The sequence below is a fragment of the Megalobrama amblycephala genome, linkage group LG9, assembly GCF_018812025.1.
Source record: "Megalobrama amblycephala isolate DHTTF-2021 linkage group LG9, ASM1881202v1, whole genome shotgun sequence".
Taxonomy (NCBI): Eukaryota; Metazoa; Chordata; class Actinopteri; order Cypriniformes; family Xenocyprididae; genus Megalobrama; species Megalobrama amblycephala.
Window position 1 is genome coordinate 36802096 of NC_063052.1, and position 18877 is coordinate 36820972.

Consider the following 18877-nt stretch of genomic DNA (forward strand, 5'->3'; position numbering starts at 1 on the left):
ATGACTATAAAAAAACCTTTATTTTCAAGAGTGATTAGTGTACAGCACCATATGTTTTTTTGTGAATCACAAGGTTGCTGCCTACATAAAGCTTTCCAAATCAATCACTTGTGATGTTTCGTTTACGATGCTGTCAGTACGATGTAGGCAGCTAACTACGTTTTGAACAGTCGTGGGATTTTCGAATGAAGTCTAGCTCATCTCCTTCCTGTATCTGAGGTAAACATTCAGTGCATGCGTTCTCCATATCTCCATTCATGTCCTCACAGAGACTGAGGCAGCCCCCGCTGGCAGTTGGTTTCAATCAGGTCTTCTGGCAGGATGCATGCTGGCCCAACTGGGAGTTGTGCTGAAGACCGGATGAAAAGGAAGTCCTAAAAACTGTGGAACGACAGGTGGCTACTTTGGCTTCTCTCGAAGAAAAAAAAAAAAAAAAAGCCAGCTTTCCAACGCCTACCCCCCACCTCCACACACCTGCAAGAGACCGCAGCCTGGGGTCCCGTTTGCTCTGTCTGACCGGCACGCGATTTACCCAAGTGCCTCCTCCCCGTCTGACCCTCCACCCTCGGCCCTCTGGATCAACATTCCCCCCTGACTAAGAAAAACACATCCCCGGTTCTCCTTAAATAGACTATTAAAAAGAAATTTCCTGCTGACAGCGGCGTGTCAGGCCAAGATTCCACATAATTTACCAGCGATCTGTCAATTTTATCAGCCTATTGATTTCAGCGGAGCGCGCTGGGCTGAAAGAAGACCTTTGTGTCCTCGGACAAGAACACTTTGGAAAACACTTCATCCTCAGAAGACAACTGAGACGTTTCAATCCTTCCTGGAGTTTTTGGACAACAGCCCGGAGGAGTGCTGCGCGTTTGCTGATCGATATCATTTTCGTCTATTCTGCGACAACTTGCAATACTACGGCCAGAAATATATTCTACGCTAATGCCAATTTGAGTACTAAAGAGGGCGATGGAGTTACCTTCAGGTAGCTAGTTACTAACATTAAAAGGAATATTATGGGTTCAGTGCAAATTAAGCTCAATTGAGAATAGTGCCAGTCCACTCCACTTTTTAAGCAGTCAAGGAGTATTTCACTCATTCATTATTCTTTTTTCCATTAGAATTCTGAAAAAAGCCTTTGTTAAGAGTTACAAGCACCGAAACCAAACCAACCAACTACAAGGTGGATCGCAACATTACAACTTTCCAGAAGTTTGTAGCAAAAAAGTATTTGAAAATCAAAGAAAAAAGACAAAGTTCAAGACTGTGTATGCACTCTTTACACATAGGGTTGCAACGGTACACGTATTCGTACCGAAAACCGAGCTCTGGTGCTCACTTTAATCTTCTGTTGGACTCGCATCATCTTTTTCCTATCACTTCCAGTCCTATTTCTACTGTACATATAAATACAAGTGTCACAAAGGGCAAAAATAACTATAAATGTATAGAAATATAAATTAATCAATAATAAAATGGAGAAATATGATAAAACCTAAGATATGGCGCAATCCTCTGCTCTAGGCAGTGGATTTGAGCCGCTTCTCCCCTCTCAAACACACACAGGAATACATTCGTTGAGTTTACGGCTCCAAATAGCTTACACGTTTGCTTGACTCCTGCCAGAGGGAGGAATTATTGGCCTGACTCTGATCTGGAAGGTACGGCGTGGGTGTGAGGTCTGTGTGGGGACCAATGGCTCCCGGTGGGATACAGCCCTTAAATCCCCCCCTTTACCTTGCTGCATGTGCAACAGAACACCACCCACATTCACTCGAGTCTAATTTGATAAATCTAAAGAGCGGCTCGATCCAATGGATCCGGGAGAACAAAACCACTCTTTGTATTTTAATAGTGCAGACGTTTTTGTAAAAATCCATGCCCGTGTCTGCTGAAGCACAAAACATATTAATCATTCTCTTCCCTGAAACGCTGAACCGAATGGCGTGCTGGGGGAAAAGACAAAGAGAAGCATAGAAACTACATGAACAACAGACGCCGGCGGTGGTTTTAACAAGAGTTGAGAGCAGAATAGGAGCAGGGTGCGAGAAAACACCTCGGGCCAACAAGGTACGGATACTGGAAAAGGTCAAAGGTCTATGTGATGAGATAAATGCACCGTACTTCCAACACTTTAAACCCTTAAGTTGACTTCCAAAAGGAAGTTTTGGTGGAAATGTTACCTAGAAATTAGGACTGCACAATTTAATTAATTATACTATTATATCTTATATCTTGTTTTCTTCATTTTCAAACGTTAAACCATCACATTTTTATTTTGATGGAAAACCACAGGTAGCCCTTAAAGATTTTCTTTTCTTGATAAGTACTTCTCAGCACAAGTTCAGGAAGATGCTTGGTGTATGATGCGTTCCCAAATGCACACTAAATCGACCCAAAAAACTGCATTTTTACTGCAAAACGAGCTTCTCTGAGATGCATCAAATATTTTTGCTTTGTAGGTTAATTTTGAAAGCTGGTATGGTAGAAAGTAACAAAGCAAAGAGAGTGAACGATGGGATATAAACCAAGCAGGGTTATCATTTCACTTGCCGTATGGCAAGCAGACCAAGACAGAGAAGCAGTAAGAGATGCCGAAGGCTCTGCAGAATGCTGAGGGTCAAAGGTTGAGGTGAGTTCAGGCCTCAGATGGTGTTGGGCTGCAAAGGATGAATGGATACAACCCCTGGTTCCTGTTTCATAAATTGATGTGATTTTGCTGCTGGAACACAGAGCCAGGACCTTCCCCTATGTCTGCCTGGAATGGCAAACTTTGTGAAAAAAACGTCATACAAGAGAAGTGCGTTGACGGCTGTGATTAACTTCAGGCATCCAGGAGCTTTTCAACCACGTTTCAATATTGAAGCCCAGCAGACAGCGCCAATCTCCAAACATACATGCAAGCTGAGGATACGGTATTCGGAGACAAGGGGAAAGTGGTAATGATGGCCTCAGATGAAAATCTCTTCCTCCACCGAGAGTCTTGAAACCTTTCAGTACCCATCAAAGTGGGATTGGTAAGTTGACTGTGGTTCTAGCCTTCCTTTTTTTTAAAGACTTATTTTATAGGCGATTTTTGCCTTTATTGTAATAGGATAGTACAGAGTGGACAGGAAGCAAGGTGGGAGAGAGAAAGAGGGGGGCGGGATTGAGAAAGGTCCGCAAGCTGGGACTCAAACTCGGGTCGCCCAAAGCGCAACAACGCTATAAGTTGGCGCGCTGCCCACGAATCTATTGGTGCCAACTTCCTTGGCTATTTTCATGGTCAGCTTAAAAGAGCAATTTAAAAACTTATATATGGTTTTTAAAGTTTGCTTTGGATAAAAACTTATAACATTTATGATATAAAAAAAGAACTTAAACCCATCAAATTGGGAACCTCCAACGCAAAGAGAAAGGGAAAGAAAGTAACATCAGGAAAGGTAGGCTGTTTCACCCCAGCTGAGGTGCACTGGGTCGTAATCATGCTGCGCTGCAACTTATAGATCCAGCAATACATGGAAAGGCTGTCAATCCTAGTAAGGATGGGGTTGGGAAATGGGGTTTCTTCCCTAAATTACCCTCTAAGAGCCCAGAACTGCTAAAATTCAAGCTTTTTTCCCTGCCATCAGATTGACCGCAATCATTTGAGATCCCATCTGGAACTCATCAGGCAAGCGTTTGGAAATGGCCCAATCATGAAATTAAACTTTGGGATTACCAAAATTTAGAGAGCAAAGCAAATAAAATTCACCTCGAGATATGTGCGCCGAGTCTCGGTTTTCCGAGGAGTGGGTGGCACAGATCCCCGGAGGGGGAGCCTGGGTTCCCTCTTAACTCTGGAGCAATCTGGACACCTGACCAGTCGGCATTACAGGTTGTGTTTGTTTTACTTTGTACGGGAAAGCAAACAGGGCTCTTTTCTTCAGACAGCGTGGGCCGAAATCTTTCTTAAATCTCTGGGTGGAAATGACAAAGCCAGTCCTTACCTTCCTGAGTGAGATTTGACCACCTGAAGAAACTCTCTACACCACAAAACCTCCTGAACATGTAATTACTCTGACATCATTTTGGGCTGGAGGAAATCGCTAACTAGATCCATCAAATGCTCACCCATGTCCTTCAGCTACAGCAAGAGTCTCGCATTATAAATCCAACCACATATGCAAATATCCGGCCCTAGATAAAACCTCCCAATTAAAACAAAACCGTTGCCACGCAACCACCGAGGTCAGCGAAAGTTTTTAAACGTGCCTGATTCTACCAGGTTGCAAAGGATGTAAAGTTTCCTCCGCTCATGACAGCTCCTCAGTGGGTCACTGGACCGGAATCTGGAATCAGTCAGTCGATGTGATTAGCAGACGTGACCTCGATCCGCTACCTGTCACTAGAGCTTTACGTTAGAGCCCAGAGAGAGGGCCGTTCTGAAAAACCTCAAAAGAGAATCACTCATCCATGGCTTACCGCACACTGGAAATAAGATTTCAGCCATGTGCCTCTTGAGCAGACAGCAGAAACAGCGCCCTCTATGGAATGTGTGGGCACAGTGCAAAGTGCAAACATTCTAAAAAGGTAAATTTACCACTATGACATTATTAAAAGAAGGGTTGTACGACACTCAGAACTGAATTGAGAATTGCAATTTTAATGTAAAGTACTAGAGAGAAGATAGATAGATAGATGTCAAATCAAATTCAACTCCTATTAGTCAGGCTCAAAACTTAAACAGTCTCAAAAATTAAAATTGATTTAATGAAACTGCCAAGTTTGAATGTTAATCTTGAAGCTTCAAACTACTGCTGGACCTAATATGGTCATATGGTGATTCCAAACTTGCGAACCAATCCTGTTCATTCATGAGCAGCAAAATGAAAAGGACATCAGGTTAAATGACGTCACTATACAGGTCTATCTGGTTTTATTCACAGATCTCCCATCAAATTACCCACTTTACCGCCTGTTGCAAACTTAAAACACACACACACACACACACACATCTTTCTAGGCTACTGTGCAGGGTCTCAGTCTTTGAGAGCGGTAGCTGCTGGCCGGCAGGAAGCTGAAGTTGCGGCCGGGAGCCAGAGCCCCTTTTCCCCTTAATTCCACAATGTGTCTTCATTCATCTCGAAGAGCACATGGAAAAGCCATTGCGGGGGAAAAGCCCCTTCCTGCCGGCTCGCTCTCGGACAGACGCTGCACTCTCGCGTATTCCCTCTCCACTCGGCTAACAGGAAATAGCCCTTTATTACAAAGGGGGGACGTGAGGATGAAAAACAGGGGATTTAGAAGTCTGGAGTTTTATTTGTAGACAACTTGTGTTGAGAGCTGCGAAGGGACGGGGAGGCAACCCAATCTGCCGTCCCCAGACAAGGGGGGGCTAATTTAGCGTACGCCAAATGGCCGCGGGACCACCGCCGATATGTGAGGCGCACGCAGAGATGCCTGACAACACCGCCGAGATCAGGCCCATGAGCTCCTTCAAAGAGGGCTAAAAGACAAGACTGACAAGCTAATGAGATTCACACCTTCTCATCTTTATATGAGACTACCGAACTGAGTACAAAAAGAGAAAGTGAGTCCAAATTATAAGAGAGAGGCCACCATGTTTAAGACCACAAGAAACTGTTTTAGCAATGTATTTAATATCTGATGCAGTGCAGTGGGAAATAATGTCTGTTGTTTCTAGTGGGATAAGAGAAAGGTCCAGGATGATAGATTAGTCATTTAGTAAACTAAATGGACAACTAGTTGACTATTTCTATCAATTCTGGAGGTTGACTAGTATGTTCATCTAGATTTAGCTTTGATATTTTAAGCTTCATTGATTTAAAGATAATGAATATCTAGAACTTCTGTGGTTCTAGAACTACATTTAAAAGCCAACTTTACAGAGAAGATTTTATCATACAGACAGCGTGTTGTTTTAATGTGGTTATAGTCCAATGGCGACTGGTACCACACATCAAAATTAAAAACGATAGGCACATCATGATGCGACAGCGCTGCAATATTCCATTTAAGTTTATTTCCATAGCGATTTTCATAATGAATATCATTTTAAAGTAACTGTATGATATAATAGCTGTAAGATGACAGTCAGCATGACAGTAGCTATGTTTCTATCCATATTTGTGAATTTAACTTAAAGGGTTCGAGACCCAGAAAGGTAGTAAAAATATTGTTAAAACCCGGAAGCGCTGCACTGTGTTTACAACGTGAAATGTGTTGGAGACTGACACGGAAGAGAAGAAATTGTTGAAAAAAGTCATTATTTTTTGTTTTTTTTGGGAAAAGTATTTTCGTTGCTTCATAAAATTAAGGTTGAACCACTGTAGTCACATGGACTATTTTAATGATGTCTTTACTTTTCTGGACATAAGTGGTAATTGCGTTGCTTTCTATAGGGAATCAGAAAGCTCTCGGATATCATCAAAAATATCTTAAAGGTGCCCTCGAATGAAAAATTGAATTTATCTTGGCATAGTTAAATAACAAGAGTTCAGTACATGGAAATGACATACAGTGAGTCTCAAACTCCATTGTTTCCTCCTTCTTATATAAATCTCATTTGTTTAAAAGACCTCCGAAGAACAGGTGAATCTCAACATAACACCGACTGTTACGTAACAGTCGGGATCATTAATATGTATGACCCCAATATTTGCATATGCCAGCCCATGTTCAAGGCATTACACAAGGGCAGCCAGTATTAATGTCTGGAGCAGCACAGCCAAATCATCAGACTAGGTAAGCAAGCAAGAACAATAGCGAAAAATGGCAGATGGAGCAATAATAACTGACATGATCCATGATATCATGATATTTTTAGTGATATTTGTAAACTGTCTTTCTAAATATTTTGTTAGCATGTTGCTAATGTACTGTTAAATGTGTTTAAAGTTACCATCGTTTATTACTGTATTCACGGAGACAAGAGCCGTCACTATTTTCATTTTTAAACACTTGCAGTCTGTATAATTCATAAACACAACTTCATTCTTTACAAATCTCTCCAACAGTGTAGCATTAGCCGTTAGCCATGGAGCACAGCCTCAAATTCATTCAGAATCAATGTAAACAATATAACGGTATACAATACTCACATAATCCGACGCATGCATGCCGCATGCATGACGAACACTTTGTAAAGATCCATTTTGAAGGTTATATTAGCTGTGTAAACTTTGTTTAAGGCAAGCGCGAGCTCCGTGGATGGGGAGCGTGAGCATTTAAAGGGGCCGCACAGCATAAATCGGCTCATATTTAATGATGCCCCAAAATAGGCAGTTAAAAAAATTAATTAAAAAAAAATCTATGGGTTATTTTGAGCTGAAACTTCACAGACACATTCAGGGGACACCTTAGACTTATATTACATCTTGTAAAAAAAACGTTCGATGGCGCCTTTAACTTGTGTTCCGAAGATGAACAAAGGTCTTACAGGTGTGGAACGACATGAAGGGGAGTAATTAGTGACAGAATTTTCATTTTTGGGTGAACTAACCCTTTAAGCAGAAAATTGGAATATCCCAGAAAATATTTGCGAATAAAGCACGGTTTCCATCCCATATGTTTAAGAGAACAAAATCATCACTCTCAAAATATCAAGTCTGCTGCTACCAGAGAAGTCAATATGGGTCTTTTTTCCTACATTCCGTTGTTTGAGAACACAATTTATTTGGTAAATGTGCTTCCATTGAAGTTTCCATCAACTCAATTGTGCAAACGAGTTTTATGTGCATCTTGGTGTTTCCATCCAGTGTGTTTTTGTTTTTGTGATATGCCAAAATTCAAAAATATGTGGAAACTGACAGTGATGATAAATTTACAGATGAAAATGTTTGCTGAACATGCACACACACTGTTGAAAATTATTATAATTAAATATTTAATAATGCTTTTGAATCTTAATAATATTTCAATACTAGGCTGTAATTTGGCATGTTGCAGTTTGACAGCTTTTGTAAATTTGCAGATTATTGCTAACTAAAATGTTATTCTTCTTGACTAAAACTACAAAACAGCTAAAGGATAAATGGTCTAAAATAAGCAAATTTTGCATGACAATATGTTGACTTCATTCAAAGGACACTTTTGTCAAAATATGAAAACATATGAAAGCATAAAACTGTAAAAACTACCACTACAGCATGGTAAAACCCTCTCCAAGAAGTTGCATCTCTAAATTCATCCCCTGCTGCTAAATATGTAGATCTGAGCATGAACGTTTTTTTTTTTGTTCTTTACAATAACACTGATAAATGCTTCACAATAACATATGTACAAAGAAAGTAAATGAGATCAACTTTGATTTCACGTTGTCGTTAAACTCAAAGAACTAAGAGGAAGCCTCCAAAGACACAGAAATGTAAAAAATGCAAGTACATTTACAAACTAAATAATGACACTACTCATCCTTTCTGAACGACTATGAAGGGGCATTAAAAAGTCACTCTAAAATCGGGTATCAACCCAAGAACAATAACGCTTCTGCAAAACATTCCTGGTCGGTAGCAGATTGCCAAGAACAGTTTTGGATGGCTGCTGTGTTTAGGTTGTATGGCCTGGCAAATTATCCAGACCGCATCGTGCCAGGGTTCAACGGTTTTCAATGACGCGTGTAAATTAAAGAGCTGAAGAGGAATTCTTTAATGGTCCTAGATGTAAATATGAGACGTTACAGACCTCCTTACTACAGAGGTGCATCACGGGCTCCCTTCAAAAAAGCCAACAGAGACATTACAGAAATGCGGTAACGTCTGACAGGCGTAAGGGAACGGTATCAAATACTGCGGTTCAGACACTTCCAGCCCGAGGAACAGGACAAAAATCTTTTTCCTTTACATGAAACATTACACAACTGACCATATTCCCCCTCTACGGAACAATGAAGTAATCATGCCTGTGCAAACGTAGCACAAAAAGCCGCCGCTATATTTAGATTGAGATTTTTCTTACTGAAATCATCTTTAGTCTACTTGTCATTAAGAAGTTATTCAGTATCGTCATCAAGCAACGGATTTCCATTGTTTCTTCTTCAACTTTCGACTAAAGTTTACACTAAAGTATAACTTTGTCCTCAGCTGTCATTAACTAGACTGTAATACCTGAATAAAGCTCAATCTAATGTGACAGTACGCAAAAGGCAAAACTGGACATTTTCCCGCCATTTCGGTTTTTGGGAATATATGACGGTATTTTATACAGTGTGCTCAAAGAGTCCAAAATTCACTCAAGTAGTCAAATGATACATTTGTTATGCATCCAAATAAAAGTCAAAAGAGTTGAAAGTCAAATGGCCATCTGGAAACAAATGATAGGAGGACAGCATGCAAAGGACACATCGCAACAGATGCAGGTGCACCAACAACACCTGGACACAATGGTGATATTCAGACTTGCTGAACTGGAAACTGCAATTTAATGGAAATAAGAGTTGAGCGCAAAAACATTTCCATGGATTTTCAGTCACCTGAAAGGAGGATATGCATCCAATCCAACAGACTGAGACCACTAATGAAAATGCTTTAATTTTGCATTCTTTTTTATCTGAATACAACAATTTTGATAAATTATGTTATTAATTGCATAACAATGACTAAGAAGTTGCATTGAAACATTTAATTACTGCATCAGTGGAGCTGACGTGAAAAAAACCCGATGATCATGTTCTTCAGTATGATTTGAGAGGATCCAAAGAGCATCTTGTACTTCAATAGTGCAGAATTATAAACATTTCTCCTTTTAAAAGGTATTAAAATGTTTAAAAATCCAACACTTTGCTCAATTCCATGCCAAAAAAATAGTTTCAATAGGGTCTCACACACCATGGTTTCATAAAAATGGTTTAACTACTACTTAACATCCATAAAAATGGACGTAAGATCTCTTTCAAACAATGTAAGTAAATTTCAGCATATTCGTTTCATTTAAATGTTTATGGCTGTAATGGCCAATACCACATTACCACAGTTTTAAGGTTTTAACTTTGGTATTTTAGTGTAAACTACAGTTAACAGGGTACATTTTTATAGGGCAGTGTTTTCTTTAGATGTCTGCAGGCCATAGACAGATGTGGAAAAACAGCTATCAAACAAAATCAGAGTATTTTAGATGTTGGTTGTTCTTGTCCTGGCCTGCAGGCTGGACACTGGTCTGGATGATGGACAGATTCTTACCTCCTCATCGGACGTGTCGTGCTCGTATTCATCCACCTGTGAGGAAATCTTGAGGCCATCATCTCTGTTGGACACAACACTCTCTTCTCCACCCTCCTTCCTAGCGGCTTTCTTCTTTTTCTTCTTTTCTTTTGAATTTTGGCCAGCACTCTGTAAAAGGAAAAAGAAAAAAAATAACATTAGTTGTTACCGAAACCTCAGCTTATGCAAATATGATCAAATGTTTTCTATAAATAGGACTATAAATAAAAAAAAAATTAACAATTTATAAATATTTTCTATAAAATGGACTATGAAAACTAAGCATCTAATAATAATAATAATAATAATAATAATAATAATAAAACCTTTGAGCTTTTCTGAGAGAATCCCATATTTTTTATCACTCCAAGTTTTTTTTTCTTTTTCCATACTAATAAAATTCACATTTGTAATGTGAAAAAAATCATGACTGCTTCATTCCAATAAATAAATAAACATAATAAATGTTTACTAGTACTGTCAAATCGATTCATCACAATTAATCGCATCTAACAAAAGTTTGTTCATACATGTGTGTATGTATGTAATATATATATATATATATATATATATATATATACAGTACAGTCCAAAAGTTTGGAACCACTAAGATTTTTAATGTTTTTAAAAGAAGTTTCGTCTGCTCACCAAGGCTACATTTATTTAATTAAAAATACAGTAAAAAACAGTAATATTGTGAAATATTATTACAATTTAAAATAACTGTGTACTATTTAAATATATTTGACAAAGTAATTTATTCCTGTGATGCAAAGCTGAATTTTCAGCATCATTACTCCAGTCTTCAGTGTCACATGATCCTTCAGAAATCATTCTAATATGCTGATCTGCTGCTCAATAAACATTTATGATTATTTTCAATGTTGAAAACAGTTGTGTACTTTTTTTTCAGGATTCCTTGATGGATAGAAAGTTCAAAAGAACAAGCATTTATCTGAAATACAAAGCTTCTGTAGCATTATACACTACCGTTCAAAAGTTTGGGGTCAGTAAGAATTTTTATTTATATTTTTTTGAAAAGAAATTAAAGAAATGAATACTTTTATTCAGCAAGGATGCATTAAATCAATCAAAAGTGGCAGTAAAGACATTTATAATGTTACAAAAGATTCGATTTCAGATAAACACTGTTCTTTTGAACTTTCTATTCATCAAATAATCCTGGAAAAAAAATATTGTACACAAATATTTTGTATAATTGTACACATTAAATGTTTCTTAAGCAGCAGATCAGCATATTAGAATGATTTCTGAATATATTCAGATACATATTCATATAGGATCATGTGACACTGAAGACTGGAGTAATGATGCTGAAAATTCAGCTTTGCCATCACAGGAATAAATTACTTTGTGAAATATATTCAAATAGAAAACAGTTATTTTAAATTGCAATAATATTTCACAATATTACTGTTTTTACTGTATTTAATTAAATAAATGTAGCCTTGGTGAGCAGACGAAACTTCTTTTAAAAACATTAAAAATCTTAGTGGTTCCAAACTTTTGGACTGTACTGTACATACATACTAGGGCTGTCAAACGATTAATCGCGATTAATCGCATATAAACTAAAAGTTTGAGTTTGCCTAATATATGTGGGTGTGCTGTGTGTAATTTATGTACATATAAATACAAACACATTCATGTACATATTTGAGAAATATTTGCAAGTATATGTATTTATTTATATTTTTATATAATTTATATTATATATAAATACAAATATTTTGTACATAAATAACATTTCTCTTAAATATATACATTAACTTGTGTGTATTTATATAAGCATATTAATTACACACAGTACTCACACATATATTATGCAAACTTATACTTTTATTTTGTATGCGATTAATCGTGATTAATCGTTTGACAGCCCTAATACATACATACGTGTTACACAAATACATACATTATATACTTGCAAACTTAATGTTAAATGGTAGCATTTATTACTCTCTTCACTTTTGCAGATTGTAATTTAAAAAATGGTATTACACTAATTTACAAGAAATTTTCTTTAAATCAAGAAAATTTGCATTAAAACAAAAAAACTTAAAATTGTTATAAAAACAAAAAGCGAATAGTACAATGTAGTAAAAGTTACATTATTATTTACATTGTTCTGTAACTAGTAACAGTGCAAAGTAACACTTACAGTGTTCGTTACACATCTTACATGTACTTACTATAGTAGTAACATACATTATGCATAAATGGTTACACTTCATTTTAAGGTGTCTTTGTTACACTGTAACTATATATTTAAGTACTGAGTAATATTGCATAATTATGCGTAATTATGCATAATTTATAGTTATATTACTATAGTAACTGCATGTAACATATGTAACAATGACACTAAAATAAAGTGTTACCGCATAAACTAACCCTAAACCAAAACCTAATTCTAACCATAATTATATAGTAAGTATATATTGTTAATTAATATTACTCAATACTTATATGCATAATTACACTGTAAGGGCACCTTCAAATAAAGGGTAACACTTTTAGTGTCATTGTTACATGTTACATGTAGTTACTCTGGTAATAACTAATAATTATGCATAATTACATGCAATTAACTCTAAACCAAACCCTCTTCCTAACCCTATAGTAAGTTCATGTAGTTTATTATTATTACTCATGTCCTTAAATGTATAATTACACTGATACTGTAACATGGACACCTTAAAAGTGTAACCCAGTATGATATCACTTGAGTAAATCTAGGTAATTTATACTGTAACAAGCACTAGTTCTTAGGAATGGTATGCAACTAGCACAATGCATTGTGCTTAATTGACATTTAAATCATTAAAAATAATGCAAAAATTGACTTAATTGTATTTAAGCGAAACGGACAAGTTTTCAAAACGTTCTGTTGTAGAAAACCATACTTCAGAAGAGCATTTTCCAGAGACCCTCTTTTTATGGCAGCATGACAGTCTACAGGTTTCAGATACGCAGTTTATTTCATTTCGCGCACAAACTTCCTGTGGGTGATTTACATGTGTGCCGTTGAAAAGCAGTCACCAGAACCTCACATCCTGCCCGAGACGCCGGGATGAAAGCTCTCAGTACCGCCCGTTATTTACCACAGCCCATCAGTCACGAGAAGGCCAAACGGACTGAAAATCTCCTAACAGGGTCGAGAGGAAGAGCAGCTTTGAGCCACCGCGTCTCCCACGAGCCCGAGATGGGGCAGGTGAGCAACCTGCGCTGATTTACGGCTCCTTAACGTCCCGCTATCTCTTGGACTGCAGAGCTAAGTGAAACACTTCCTCCCTGAAGCCCAGTTAAATCCACATCAAGACGCTCGAGCCCCGCGTTCCTGAATGCCTCGTGCAGCCCGAGGGACGGCCAATTTTTCCGCTAGCGCTGAAGATCTAAAAACAAGCTGAAACAGAGTTTTGGAAAGGAAGAGTTGGGGGAATGACACCGGTTGTTCTGAGTCATTAAACCGCAGGCCAAATCAGGACGTGACCTGTTAGGATAAGCAGCCATATCGAATATTCACAATGAATTTGCTGCCAGTACAAAATTGTGAACATCATGAGGACTTTCGTCATGTTTCAGTTTCATTGTGCTAGTTTATTCTTCCTTGCACTGAGTATAAAAGCATTAAAACAGATGTTTGCTCCGATTTTAACAAATACCACTGAAGTTTGTTTGAATCATTTTCATGAATCGTTTCAAACCATGAACTACTTCAACGATTCACTTGCACCACCTGAAAGTGATCATGAAAGTAATTTTGCAATATATTTGAAAGTTTAGTAAGAATTTATGCAAGTAAAGACTGCCGTTTATGACTATGCTTTATTATATTGATGCATATGAAAATGATTAATGTTCACGTGAGTGTTCGTGTAATGAAAAACATTCTCAAAACATATTTTTCATATACTATTCAAAAGTTTGGGGTCAGTAAGATTTTTCTTTAAAAGAAATTAAGACTTTTATTCAGTAAAGATGCATTAAATTAATGAAAAGATACAGTAAAGACATTTATAATGTTGTTCCTTTTAAGTTTTTATTCATCAAAGAATCCTGAACAAACTTTTTTTCAACACTGATAATAATCAGAACAGTTTCTTGAGCGGCAAATCAGCATATCAGAATGATTTCTGAAGGATCATGTGACACTGAAGACTGGAGTAATGATGCTGAAAATTCAGCTTTGATCACTGAAATGAATTACATTTTAACATATATTCAAACAGAAAACGGTTATTTGAAACTGTCATAATATTTCACAATATTGCTGTTTTTAATGTATTTTCGATCAAATAAATGCAGCCTCTGTGAGCAGAAAAGTCTTTCAAAAGCAATGTTAGTGTTTATTTCTATACATATATTTTTACTGCGTACTATAATATTTGTGCATATAAATTAAACTCAAACATTCTTGCATGTGTTCATTCAGTTATTACTTTAGAAAAATAGTGTGGAAAAAATGCTTTAACAAGATTTTACTTTATTTGAATTCTGAATCTAATTTGCAATAACAGTTTAAATGAGTAAAAAAACAAAAAACAAAAAAATAAATCTTTTCAGGCCTTTTCAGAACTATCACAGGAAGAGATAAATCTGAAAATGATCACAATATAACAATATTTAGCTGTATATCGGCCAGGCTCAATTTGCCAAACATGCACACTGATACAATTTCACACGTGACACGAACACACTTGTTTCTGCTGCAATAGTTTGGTAATAAAAGAAGGATGTGGGGGCAGAGAAATGGGCTTTTGACAGATGATTTGGCCAGATGATGTTCGAGCGGCCAGAACAGAAGAGCTCACGGTGTGGATTCAGATTAAAAACAAGCTCTTCAGGACGTCTGGCGGCGTGTGGCCCAACGCCAGCATGACCACAAAACCCACGTGGGCTGAAGATGTTGCAAACCAAAATCATGACGATGAGAGTTTGAGTCTTGAAAGTTACAAATGACATATGATGGATGAATCAGACTGAGAAACAAATGCACAGATGCACACGCACACACATGCATATATGCAATGCTGTTCAAAAGTTTGGGATCGGTAAGATTTTGGTTTTTAAAATAAGTCTCTTCTGCCCACCAAGGCTGCATTCATTTGATTAAAAAAACAAAACAGTAATATTGTGAAATATTATTACAATTTAAAATAACGGTTTTCTATTTTAATATATTTAAAAATGTAATTTATTCCTGTGATCAAAGCTGAATTTTCAGCATCATTACTCCAGTCTTCAGTGTCACATGATCCTTCAGAAATCATTCTAATATGATGATTTGCAACTCCAGAAACATTTCTGATTATCATCAATGTTAAAAACAGTTTTTTCACATTTTTTTTCAGTATTGTTTGATGAATAGAAAGTTCAAAAGAACAACATTAATTTGAAATAGAATGTTTTTTGTAACATTTTAAATGTCTTTACTGTCAGTTTTGATCAAATTAACACATTCTTGATGAATAAAAGTATTAATTTCTCTCCTAAAACGGAAAAAAAAAAAAGTTTTAGAATGATTTCTGAAGGATCATGTGACACGGAAGACTGGAGTAATGATGCTGAAAATTCAGCTTTGATCACAGGAATAAATTACATCTTACTATATATTCACATTAGGGCTGTAACGATATGCGATATGAAACCGAAATCGCGATACGCAGGTCCACGAACCTGTATCGCGATGTGAGAAGGCAGAATCGCGACACACCCCTTCCAACTCCCAGAGTTATCCTTCCTGTCCAGATCCAATGCTACCACATTTTTAAATTACTATAAGTATTAGGGGTGTAACGATTTATCGTAGATGGTGTGTCTCAATCAGCTCTCTAGTTCAGTAAGTGTTTCGGGCACACATTGAATCTTGCAAGCAGGTTTAAACGTTTCTCATGTCAGTCTCTTGCATGGTCGCGTGAGAAAAGTCGTGGCTTTCTTTCACCGCAGTGCACAGCACCAGCTGTGCTCACAGAAAAGCAAAAGACGCTTGCGATGCTTTGCTTTAAGAAGTTCTGTGGGGCCGTTCACATATTGCGTCTTTTCCGCGTGCAAGTCAGTTATTATTTTCAAATGTAGCCGCGCGGCAGGCGCGCTCATAATGGGATCAACGCGGTCGCGACGCGCATGCAATTCTCAACTTCTCAGAATGCCGCAAGCGCACCGCAGGTCGTGTGACAAGAATCAACCGATCAGCTATGGCCTTTCCGTAACAAAACATCAAAAGCTCAGCCGAACAGCTGATCATAGCTGTACATGGTGGTTTTTATATCTTATCTCCATCAATATATCTCGTCGTAAAACTAATGCAAGGGCTAGAAATCATTTATCCTTTGCAGAAACATCCTGATCCTCTTGGAGAGCTCAGTTCATGGTTGCATAGCAACGACCGACGCCACGGGAGCGCAAGCGCTTTGGAAAGGAGAAGCGGTGCGGCCGCGCCTTCCACGCGTTTTTAGACGCGACATGTGAACGGCCCCTATTCATAATTCTAAGTTCATGTTAAATTTAACATTTTTTTTCAGTGACAGACAGCCCTATTCAACTGTTAATTTGAATACAGAAGGTTTTTATTAAAATTTTATATTTATTTATTTTATTGAAATGTGATCTTGTATGTACAACAAGGAAAATTATTGAAATTTGTTCATGTTTTTTTAATAAATCTTGTTTGAATTTCAGTTTCATTTTGTTCAAAATATCGTGATACGTATCGTATCGTGAACTCCGTATCGAGATACGTATCGTATCGTGACCTGAGCGTATCGTTACACCCCTAATTCACATAGAAAACAGTTATTTTACAATATAATAATATTTCACAATATTACTGTTTTTACTGTATTTTTGATCAAATAAATGAAGCCTTGGTGTGCAGAAGAGACTATATATATATATTTTACTATGGTAGAGCTAAAGCAATATATTACTGGTTACTAGAACATTTGTCCATTATTACAATATATTGCTTAAGCAACGTATTGTAATAATATTTCATATGAATGCAGGAATCAGACAAACACACTGACAGGCTTTTGGAGCACATCTCCTCACATCCGTTTCAAACCTCTTTAAATCGCACGCACACATTCGGTGTGTGCAACGAAACGTTTGCACAATAACGTGTTTTTAATGTCTGTTGGCGGACTGTCCCGGGTTCCGCTCCGAAGGCCTCGAGTCGCTCATTATTTCTTTCGCTTCCTCTGAACTGCGGTTGAGTTATTGAGTGAGCTGCGGATGGAACAATCCGACGGCACTCATCAACATTCACGCTGATACTTAATTAAGACCGTGGCTACTCAATTAAACGTGTCCCGTCTGGCCCGTCACGTGTGTCAGCGGTGGAAGCGGACCAGCCGTGTCTGCAACGCGTGCTGTGCGTGGGAGTGCCTCAGCGAAAAAGCAAGTTTCACGGTAAGATGAGCCCCTCTGGTCTTTTCCACCCCCGTTCCGATGTCATCTCCCACCCCCTCACGCGGCGTGAGCGAGGCCGTTGCTGGATCAGACACAAGGCTGCAGGGGTGGAGGGAAATCTCGCAGGAATCGTAACGTCTCCGGCAGCCGCATTAACTTCTGCCTGGTGTGCATCAGTCAGAGTCGTGATCCGTCTCTCAGAAGACCCTCAACAAAAGAGCGCAGGAAAAAAACACGCCGGGGGGCGGATTAAAAATTTGAGACAGGAACAATGCGTCCCACGGTCTCCGCTGCAACGCCAGACAGAGATTTCAAAGCTGTGAATTTGATAGTGTCCCGCGGTAAGTCAGACACATCCGCTTTGGCCCTGAACCTCGCACTGTAGGTGCTGTTGATCCTGACAAATGAGAGAAGAAAGATCTGCAGGAGCTCCATGAAGAAAATGCTGCTCGCATGTAAAGGGGGCCTAATACTACACCAGCGATGGACAATAAGAACAATATTACCAGCAGTGGCTGTTAACCATGAACACTTGGTCACCTTTAGCATTAGCTCTCCCTCGGGTCCGCACCAACAGTCTTGTCAATGGACAATGAACAGTTTTTGTAAATATTTTTCGAAAGTCAGCTGTGGGACAAGACATAAGAGCTGTTGGCTCACATAAATAAATATATGAATGAAACTTTACACACACACACACACATATATCAATATACACTGCCAGCCAAAGTTGCTGTTTGGATTTAAATAGGCAAATACTTCAAGGATTAGTTCACTTTCAAATGAAAATTAGCCCAAGCTTTACTCACCCTCAAGCCATCCTAGGTGTGTATGACTTTCTTGTTTCTGATGAAGCGTTACCAAACGAGTATGAGCTGAAGAAAGCATCTCCATCCACATCCATCCATCATAAACGTGTACTCCACACGGCTCCGGGGGTTAATAAATGCCTTCTGAAGTGAAGTGTTATATCTATATTTAACAAGTTATGAAGTAAAATATCTAGTTTCTGCCAGACCGCCTTAGTATTCAACTTACGAAGAAAGTGTAAAACTCTCGCAGTTCAAAAAGCTTACGCTACATCCTACGCCTTCCCCACTCAACTTACGGAAAAAGCTTAACTGACTGGATGCCAGTTTACACTTTCTCGTAACTTGAATATGGAAAGCGGTCTGGCGGAAGCTAGATATTTTATTTCATAGCTTGCTAAATCTGGATTTTTTGCTTCACTTCAGAAGGCCTTTATTAACCCCCCGGAGCCGTGT

The 18877-nt window shown here is 38.1% G+C and overlaps 1 protein-coding gene across 1 annotated transcript in view; it reads right to left on the bottom strand.

Annotated features, from left to right (window-relative positions):
* bop1 (BOP1 ribosomal biogenesis factor) overlaps positions 1 to 18877 on the bottom strand; it is an 84742-nt gene that overhangs the window by 59245 nt on the left and 6620 nt on the right. The window contains exon 3 of the mRNA XM_048203524.1: positions 10158 to 10307. Within this exon, the coding sequence (XP_048059481.1) occupies positions 10158 to 10307 (150 nt within the window). The remainder of the gene's footprint in view (positions 1 to 10157; positions 10308 to 18877) is intronic.